General features: G+C 29.5%; 1 protein-coding gene across 4 annotated transcripts in view; it reads left to right on the top strand.

The window, feature by feature from the left end:
* Window positions 1–400, top strand: part of LOC107446812 (Transcriptional adapter 2A) — a 19,636-nt gene extending 19,236 nt beyond the window's left edge. For all 4 annotated transcript variants that reach the window (XM_016061579.3, XM_016061584.3, XM_043045402.2 and 1 more), the window contains exon 11: window positions 88–400. In XM_016061579.3, the coding sequence (XP_015917065.2) occupies window positions 88–273 (186 nt within the window). In that variant the 3' untranslated portion in view covers window positions 274–400. The remainder of the gene's footprint in view (window positions 1–87) is intronic.
* The last annotated feature ends 10,295 nt before the right edge of the window (window positions 401–10,695 follow it).

The raw sequence follows: 10,695 nt of genomic DNA, 5'->3' as shown, positions 1-10,695 counted from the left end.
TATATATATATATATATATATATATATATATATATTATGATAAAGTAATAATTCAACTGTATTTATTAGAATGTTGTTATATTTCAGCTCTGTTCAAACATTAGGATTATGCCACAATCTTACTTGCAGTATAAAACTACCCTTCTGAATGAATACAGAAAACTTGGAAGTTTGCGACTGGCAAATGCAAGAAGTGTGGTCAAAATTGATGTTAATAAAACACGTAAAATATATGATCTTCTTCTTGAGGAAGGTTTAGTTTCAAAAGGATAATAGTAGCACAATTCTTTTATAAATTTCATTTGTCTTTCATTTTTTTACATGCTATCATTTTTCATACAAAGTGTCAATTGAGTAATGTATTTTGTCTAAAATAAAAAATAAATTATTTATTTCTAAAGTGGTATAGTGGAATTTGTTTTTAACAGTAGTGAGACCCATAATGAACAAAAAAAAAAAAAATATGCTGTTTATATCGTTTTCCGAGTAATTAATTGCAGAGCTGCCAACTTGCAGGGTCATGGGTAAAAATTTTACTTTCGACTGTGAATTAAATACTACTACTGAAAGTAAAATTATACAGTCATTTTTTTTTCATGCTCCTTATGCACCTAAATTCAGAATATAATATAATATTGAAACATTTTAAAATTGTTAAACTATTAATAGGGATAATTTTCAAAGCTTGAGCTATTTCATCACTAATAAATATAACTACCTAACAAACTGATCTTGTATATGTATATCTGAATTATTAAACTGTTATGGCAGATGAAATTTTAAACTCAAAGATTCAAACATAAATATTAATACCATGAATAAATATTTTTCTTGATGAATATACAAGCTGCCAGCTATGTACATGATATTAGACTATAAAGAATAGAAAATATTAGTTCTGCTTAACTTTCAAACGAGGATCTTATTCACAACATACAAGCTCTGAAGCTTTGTATTTTATGGTAAGCTTTTTATAGTAAGGTTTAAGTGATATTTTTGATGGAAAAAAAAGGGAGATTTCTCAGATCTTATTTTATTTTACAATATTCATTAATTTTTCCAAATCACTACATTTTGGAGATATCATGACCGAAGGCACTGTGGGTTTTAAGTGTTTTTATGATGGATAAAGGTTCATTGGCAACAGGCTATCAGTAAGTTACCTTTAAAAAGCTGTCTTTTGGCAACAAACTAAAATGCCTGTTTTCAAAATTCTCGAATTGTTTCATAACCTGTGCAAGCTCTAGCATTTGATTGTTTTTACTATATTGTTTGCATTCACCAATTACAATTATTTTTTTAGATTCTATAGAAATGGTTACATGGAAAATACATATCATGAATCAAAAAGGCCTTTAAAAAAAAGAATTAGACGAAAATCTCAAATAAAACATTATTTATTTGTGTCATCAGCTTGAATTATGTTTTGTTGTGAAAAACTTGCTCATCTATAACAAATTTTAGGTTACAAAATTACTTAAATTTATCAAAATACCTGTAGTTCTTAGAGTCATAGAAATTCTTAACATCTCTCAACACTATTTTCAAAAAAATGAATCGTAATATTGAGTAAACACTTAATAAATAAAAAATAATTACGTATGTAAAAAATATTAAATACAAAATTTATTGATATATTTTTTAGTTAATTATTATTTTAACTGTTTTGAAAACTATATCTTATTGATATTTAAACTAAGAAAACCCCAAGAAAAATGTGCGACGAAAGCAGTTAATTGAGTTTGAAAGCTGTACAAAATTTCTGTTTTTTGCTTCTTTAAGGTAAATTCACACAAAATATGCACCACGTATATGTTATTTTCATTAGTATGTATTCGCATTAATATGTGTAATATTTATATTCGCATTAATGTTAATGGTACCTATTAAATTTTGATGGTCAAATTTACTAGAAATTATTACACTAGAAACTTTACTAAATATAATACTTTACTAAAAATACTACTTTACTAGAAACAACTACTTTACTAGAAATAATTATTACAAAATAGCTTTTTCAAAGATTTTTAAACGAAGTTTTTGACATTTTAATTTAAAGAATTAAAGTTTGAAAACTAAAACTTTGTGTTTAAAGATTTTATTAACTAATAATTAATAGTATTAGTATTTGTTAACAAAAATTTTAGTATTTAGGTTACAAGACCTTAAAATATTTTAATCTCCTTTAATCTAAACATTTAAATTGAATATTTAAATGCCTTGAAATTGAAATGCCCTTTAGACAGAAGTATATTTAGTATTAAAATTACCTATTCGCGATCGCAACGCTCGAGTACGCCGTCTAGCGGGAGCCTGTAAATATCAGACATTAATTTATCACGTTTTCATTTAGTTCCATCAAAATCATTGACTGAATAAGACGCCATTTTTTAGCAGCAAATAAGAAACAAAATTTCCCTAAGGAAAAGGCCGAAGAACTTGAAAAAAATCTCCAGAATATTAGTAAATCTTTCAGGAACAGAACACGCCAAACATTTGAAGAAAAATTCCTCAATAATTTTTAATTTCTATTATCAACAAACTTGCAACTGATGACTTCCGATTTCGGATACTGTTACAGATGTGTGTATTAAGGTAAAATGCATTTCTTCTGTCTTCAATTCATTACGAATTAAAGTGAAGTCAACATTGCTTTCGTCATTCCAGTGAATAAATATGAATTCAGAACATACAGAATTGTAATAGTTATAGCATATTCTTCTTCGTTATAGAATAGTATATATTTCTGTATCCATATAATTCGGAAAACAACAATAAAAAATTATCCAAGTTACTTGAAATAGTGCCATTTGTGCTGATTCTTAATTAATTTAAATCGTTTTCTTGGTAAGTTTTTTTTAATTTTGAAAGAATAAGTTCAACTAGAATTCAGCTATTCTGTTTTTAGCTACATATTCAAATTCATATCAATTATAAAATTTTGCTGTGTAGTATGTTATCTAAAAGTAATGAAGGTATAAACTATGTATCTATTATTTGAGAATAAAGTTTTCAAACAAGGAACTTATCATTTTGGAATTCTCCGGGAATCATAAATCAGGTAAGTGCAATGATTTTTACAATAAAAAATTTGCTTGTAAATATTTTTTTTTCATTTGATGATGGTTCTCTACAGAATGGTTTTTTACGTCTGATTAAGAACTATAAGAATAATAAAAAAAGAAACAATATGAAAGTTTTTATTTCAATGTTAAGAATTCTTAAAATCGTTTTTTTTATCCTAAGAATTCTTTATTTTCCGTTTTTTAGTTTATAATTTTTTGATAAAAATTGTTCTCAAAATACTTTTTTTGAAAAATTAAATGGTATAACATTATGTGTTTATGTATACTTCTTGTATATTCCAATGTTTGAAGTAATATGATTCAGAAAAGTATGGAATAAAAATTCGGTACTTACGTATTAACGCCACCGCCGCTACAGATTTGGCGGTTTTTAAGTGCCGCCAATCTACACTTAAAATTTTTGCGACAATTCATAAAATAAAACACTTTATTTAAAATCAAAATAGTCAATCGGATTTCGGTGGAAAATGAGCCGATATAGAGTTTAGCATAGATTCAAAACAATCATATCGCCATATGAACTCTGATAAATAAGATTCCAAATGAAATAACATTTCCAAAACGTACGTTTACCAAGATAAAGTTTTATGTTGTGGGAATTGGTACATTTTCGTTTTTTCGGTAAAATATTTCCCTCCTGAAAAAATAAAATTGCATCTTGTTTTGTTTTTGGCAAATCCCAAAGACGAATTTTCGTAGCACTAAAAATGGCGACAAAAAAGAATTGTTTTTTTTTTTTTTTTTTTTTGTTTCGTCAGCATTCTTTATTTTACGTTTCTTAGTTTCTAAATAATGATTTTTATTGAAACTTGAAATTTTTTGATAAAAATTGTTGTCAAAAAACTTTGTTTACAAAATTAAATTTCATAAAATTATGAGGCTTATGTATACTTTTTGTTCATTTTAATTTTTGAAGTAATATGATTCTTAAAACTATAGAATGTAAAGTTTAAATGGGCCTTTCATGTTATATCATTAAATTTAGTAAAACTATTTCTCGGGCATTAGGTTTTAACTCTTATAAGAATATACATATTTTTTTCTGTTAATGTTCAAATATTTTTCCGATGTGTTTTGGATGTTCCTTCTCCACATAAAAAGAGATACCATTTGTGTTTTCGCTTGCATAGGAAAGAATATCAAGCATTTTTCTTTTTTAAATTTAATTAACCACAATAAAGAAGAAACGTTGCAATGCTACGTGCTACATTAACGACGTCTCTAAGAGTAACTGAATGACTGTTCATATAGAAATCGCAGGTATTAGTCTCATACAACAACGCCCCCTATAGTTCGTTGCGATCGCGAATTACGGTTATACATAGTTATACTTTAATTTTTTATTACTTATGCTAACCTGCATATTTTTTTTTACCACGCGTGTTACTTCATCACTTAAATTATGAATATGAGTTTAGCGAGCTAGAAATATATTTCATTTTTCTCGTGATTTCTTCTGTTTCTATTTCTTTCAAAACATTTTGTCAGCTCATGTTGAATCTGTCAGCTCCATAGAGTAATAAATAGAGTAATTTATTTATAACTCTATGGTCAGTCATGTTGAAACAATGAAAAAACAAGTTTTTTCTATTTTGCATGCGAACAACTGAACGTAGAAAATAGAAATTATCTCAAAATGATACAAAAAATATTAGCAATTTATGCTAAAAACTCTGTGCCATTACATACAAAACACCCCATAAAAATTTGCCAACTTCAAAACAAAACGAGATCTAAATCAGTGCTACCGTTCTCGTGTTTTTAGCGAAAATCACTTCAGATAAACTTGCTATTTTAAATGCAGAGAGAATTCACATCCAACTACGTTTTCTTTTTGTTTATGACATCATTGGAGTGCATATTTATTGCCGGCTGAAGACGTTGCACCCCCCCCCCNCCCCCCCCCCCAGCGATACTGAAAACAGCGTCCTTAGCAACCTTTTGAAAAGGAACCTTTTTAAAAAAAAAATTTAAAAAAATCCCCTTTCGCCGACTCTGTGCATGTTTCTTATAAGACCAAATAAGTACCATGAGCAATATATGTTGTACATTTTATTTCATGATTAATGTGTCCCGCAGTGGACTGATCGTTAAGACACGGCTCCCAGCAGATCATCACTGGCTGCGGTCAGTGCCATAACCACCTAGAGTAGATCTAGACCTTCTATAAAAAGGTCTAGGCCAGTGCGCGGGTGGATGACCACTTGGATCAGTCTGCGTAGGAACCGAGCGTGTGCGTTATTGGTCCTCGTTAAACTTTTCTACCCTTAAGTGCTCGACTTCACGTGCATGTCGTTGGGCTACCGAAGCATCCCCTCTGCAGAGGATCAAAATTTTGATGGTTTGTCTTCGGATGATCCTCAGGGATGTTTCCCAGACCGTCGCCAATAGCCCATTGTGCGCTCTAGTGCGACGTAAATTAACTACAACATCATGATTAATGTTCCTTTTAGGCCTAAGTGAGGAAAAAAAACTGGGTTTCTTTTTTGAAAATGAAATAGTAATTGATAGAAAGTAACAATTTTCAACATTTCTTTTGTGTTTGCTCAATATTTTTGTTTATGCGCTGGATTAATTTGTCGAATTTCTTATAATTCCAGAACCATTTGTGCTTTAGGATTCTGAAATTTGGACAAAGAATATGAAGAAAAATTTTACCCCCCAATCCTAAAAATCGTTTTCAAATTTCAATTAGTTATAACAGATAATTGAAAAATAAATTTTTCATGTTGGTCCTTGTTATAAATTTTAAACTGTAGATGATTTCATTCAAGAGTTATTGCCCGTTCTTTAATGTTTAATTAGTTTTTACGAAATCAGTAATCGACATGAATAGCATTTGAAGACTATGTCAAAAAATTAGTATTTCTAAAGTTATTTGAAATCACGTGTTTGTTTTGTACCTTTATAGTTTCTGAAACGTGTTTCTATGAAATTAAAGAATTTAAAATCAATGATGAAGAAATGAAATGAAACGTTATGCTCTTGAAAGGCGTAGTTAATGGAGAAAATGTAAATAAATGACATACTATTATGTTACGTCAATAATGCTTAATTATTTTTTTGCAAGTACTGCTGGTATCATAGTAATTGATCTGAGATGTATTTCCTTCTTTTTACCGAACTTTCATATGAAAGCTTTAGAAAAACCGTGTTTTTTTCCCATGTTATTGATTGGAAAAATAGTGCGTAGCTGTAACAGGAAAATTTCTGCATAATTTTAACCAAGGGCTCAACACTTGGAGGGTGGTACCAAATACTCTAATATAGAAACTGCTATAGGTATTGTGGAAATAGATTTTTTACGGTCCACCGAACAGGGATGTAAGCACAAAGTAAAATTTATGATAAATTTTGGCTATCATGAGTCGGCCTCCAGCAACAGTATCATGCCAAACATACGGTCCACCGAACAGGGATATAAGCACAAGGAAAAATTTATGATAAATTTTGACTATCATGAGTCGGCCTCGAGCAACAGTATCATGCCAAACGTACGGTCCACCGAACAGGGATATAAGCATAAGGAAAAATTTATGATGAATTTTGACTATCATGAGTCGGCCTCGAGCAACAGTATCATGCCAAACGTACGGTCCACCGAATAGGGATATAAGCACGAGGAAAAATTTATGATGAATTTTGCCTATCATGAGTCGGCCTCGAGCTACAGTATCATGCCAAACGTACGGTCCACCGAACAGGGATATGAGGAGAAGGAAAAATTTATGATAAATTTTGACTATCATGAGTCAGCCTCGAGCAACAGCATCATGCCAAATGTGACTGATTGCATGCTTTATTGATACAATGTTTATATCTACAATAATGATGCTTTATGTCGATGGGATGAACTTCTAAAAAAGTGTTTTGCTTAGTCTAATAATGTTAAGTCGACTGGAAGGACATTAAACAAAACTACTAAAAATAATATTAAATAAAAATAAAAAAATAGTAATATTTTAGCTCTATTATTTGTGTTACGTATTTTAGTTTTGTATACGCTTTTGTAGTGTAAAGAGTGTGGCGGAATCTGTGAACTGAAATGTTCACATCCGATGCCGGACTTTCCCGAGAGCTTGCTTGCAACTCCAACTTATACTCAATTAAAATTTCCACTGAATTCCAGGAAAATATTAATTGTTAAGATTTCTTTTTTTTTTAAGTATCGTAACTTCTACTTTAATTTAACTGATAATTTAATTGCTATTCTCTAATAATGCTTAAAAAAAATACTATCTTTAGTTTTCATCCATTATGATCATAACAATTAGATTAGCAGCAGATTTATGATGGAAAAAAAAGTTTCTAATTATACGCAAAACAATTACATCTGACATCAAATCGAGATTTACTGTCAGCACGTATTACAAAGATTGGGAAAACACATAACACAATTAAAAGAAGAGAAAAAAACGAAACCTAAGATGCATAAGCATTAAATAAAATTTAAAAAATTAAGAGAAAAAACTTTTCGATGGTTTTGTATAAAAAAGTAACAAAAAGAAATATGTCTAACTTAAAAGAACAAATTTGATGTAGTCTCAGTTAATTCTTTATTTTATATCAGTTTTATCTTATGTTGCAAGAATATTTAAAGAAAGCAGATAAAAAGTCAAATTAAATCAATCAAAAACATATAATTAACCACTGACTTTTCATCTGCTTTCTTTAGAAATTTTATAAGAATTTTTTGATAGCAAACATTTTAAAATAAGCTTTCTATAAAATGAACATAATGTCTGAAAAATTAACTAAGGAAATATATGGTGTAACTTCGAGTTGATATAGTTATCAACTCGAATCCACACCCAATATTTTATTTCTTACTTTTTCACGAGAACAATAGATAAGTTTGTTTTAAAAAATGTAATTCATTTATTTTTTTTATTCTGAATCTTACTGCGCATGCGTCCGTCAAAGTGACAAAGAAACTTTATGCATCAGGAACAGTGGCGTATCTAGGGTATGGCAAGTATGGCGAATGCCATGGGCGCATTATTTCAAAAAGGCGCAAAATCAATCAACATCAACGATTATTTTTTTAATTAAAAATTAGACTAATTTTTTTCTCAAGTTATGGCAGAATTAAAAAAAGCATACAACATTTAACCTTTCCTCGAGGGCTCGAAAAGAAGACATCGAGGTCTTTTAAGAAACTCTTTTTATAACTGGGGGAGTGAAGTATGAAAGGGAACCGCTAATAATAAAAACAAAGTAGGTGACGAGCGTTAAACTATTTTAACCTCCCACTGTTTTTCATTTTTTTAATAACTTCGTTTGAAAACTCATAGACCACCTCAGTTAGGGATAATAGGAGGGCCAAGGTTTCCAGCGCTTTTACATAACTCGAAAAGCGCGGGAAATTTAAGTTGTTATATTGGATTCAACATTTAAAAAAAATGGGGGAAATAAGAAAAAAAAAACATTCCACATACCCCCTCTTTTTAAACGACTTGACGTCTGTGTGATAACAGTTCATACACGTTTCTGCATTCATTCACTAAGACACTTTTCCTTTCATTATACTTTCAAGTTAAGCAACAGAGGATTCGAAATAAATAAAAAAACTTAATATTCATGAATACATTCAAGATAAATACTAAAATAAATCAGTAATAAAAAGTAGCTTTTTCTTTTCTACTATTATATTTACGATGATTTCGGCAAAAACCAAATTTTAATTATAATATCGTAATTTAAAGAATAATGCAGAGTTTTCAATAATTATAATTATTACTCTCTTTACTAACTTTTTGATACATTCCAATAAAAATATTTTTAATTTCAGAGAACTTCCTAAATAATTAACATTTAATGTCGATCGAAATCCTTTGACAAAAAGACTTTTAGCCCCATATTTAATTCTATAACCGTCGTTGAACAGCTGACCTAATTTCGCAGCCTTGTAATTTTGAACCCAATCCAGAAGACAAGGGAACTCCTATATCGAGTAATGGGAGAAATTTGCCTTCGTGGAGCTAACCCGCCTTTGCGTTACATGGAGAGGAAGACCACGAGAATCTCCCACGGTTAGCCTGGCGTCAAGGGGACTCTAACCCATGATCCGTCTACAACTGAGGATATTTCCATGATATTTCACGTCAGCACTATGGTCGGTGCACGCCGGGTGCGGAATTCGTATCAACTGGGATTCGAACTCGGTTCGCCTCATTGGAAGACACACTCTATCCCCTGAGCCATCGCGGCTCCCATATTTAAATTAAAAGGAATTTAAACTTATTTTTTTCTAAAATGTAGCTTCTTATTGCTTCACGATACGTCAAAGCTGTAATAGAAAGAATTTAAGTTATCGCTGATAAAATAAAAAGACAAAATGTAAGCTCATTATTCATTATAGAAAATTACAGGGAATTTTTTTCTTCTTTTTTTAGTGTATTATTAATTTCATTTTTTCTACTAAAAATGAAAAATAAAGCACAAACTTTTTTGAAAACTTTTTTTTAAATTTTTTGAGCAAAAATGAAAAAAAAAAAATTTTTTTTTCCAGGTATAAACGATTATAAAATAAACAGTTTAATAATGTTCATTTAAAAGGGCTATTCACGAGTAAAAGTTATAAATATTAAAGTTCCCAATTTTATAAACAAGCAAGACATTATTTATAAGACTTTATTGAAACTGTAATTCAGAGTCAAACTATAATATTGCACAAGAGAAAAAAAAACACTAAAATAAATAGCCACAAAAAATCATGGTTACATCTAAAAATAAAATAATTAACTTAATAACATAATTTAGATTACAAAAGTATGGAATATGTACTTGCATTAAGAATGTATATTGCAGAATTGTATTGAATGTGTATTGTAGTACTATGTATGATGTTATAGCTCTTGAGTAGCAAATATATAGATATAAGTCAATGCCTTTTTCCTCAGCAATACATAATGTATTTATTTAAAATCGTGTCCTTTTTTATAATAAGATAAAAAGAACAGAAAACAAATCCTAAAAATAATATTTATTGATTTCGTTTATTTAAAATAGTTTACTTAGACAGTCATTTAAATTTAAAATATTTTATTTTAAAAAAATGCTTTTCTACTTAGATTATTTAATATTATTTATGTATAATTGAAAATGCTATACGTTAAATATAAATTATAGTAATATAAGCTGAATCTTTAAATTTAAAATATTAACCTATATGAAAAAATTAGTAGTACAACAGACTAAAAAAATGAAAGGCGAACGAAAGAAACTTTGGAAGTTCAAAAGTTGGTGAGAAACGTGAAGAAATTTTTCTCCCCTTATCTTAAGGAAAGTGAGACCTCCAGTTAAAAGAACGATTTTCGGGGGAGGAAATGAATGGAACCCCTTCAGGCAGAAAAACCAGATGGCCAGATAGTGATGACCAGAGGACAGAGAGATGTGAAAACCATGTGGTGTCCCAGTCTAACTTAGACTAATTATTCTGTAGTGAAATGCTTGTAAATCTTAAATTTTATCAGGGGTTAAAATCTCTTTGAAAAACGTTTTCGGAATTTGCTGAATAGATTTCAAGTAGAGCCCCTTCTATAAATTAGCGTAAATTCTTCCTCAACAGGAGATTTTTACCACCCATGGTGGGAATCACCGCTACTAA

Source organism: Parasteatoda tepidariorum, chromosome 1 (assembly GCF_043381705.1).
Source record: "Parasteatoda tepidariorum isolate YZ-2023 chromosome 1, CAS_Ptep_4.0, whole genome shotgun sequence".
In the NCBI taxonomy this organism is placed as follows: domain Eukaryota; kingdom Metazoa; phylum Arthropoda; class Arachnida; order Araneae; family Theridiidae; genus Parasteatoda; species Parasteatoda tepidariorum.
The sequence above is the reverse complement of the archived record's forward strand: the minus strand, read 5'-3'. Positions and strand labels throughout refer to the sequence as shown.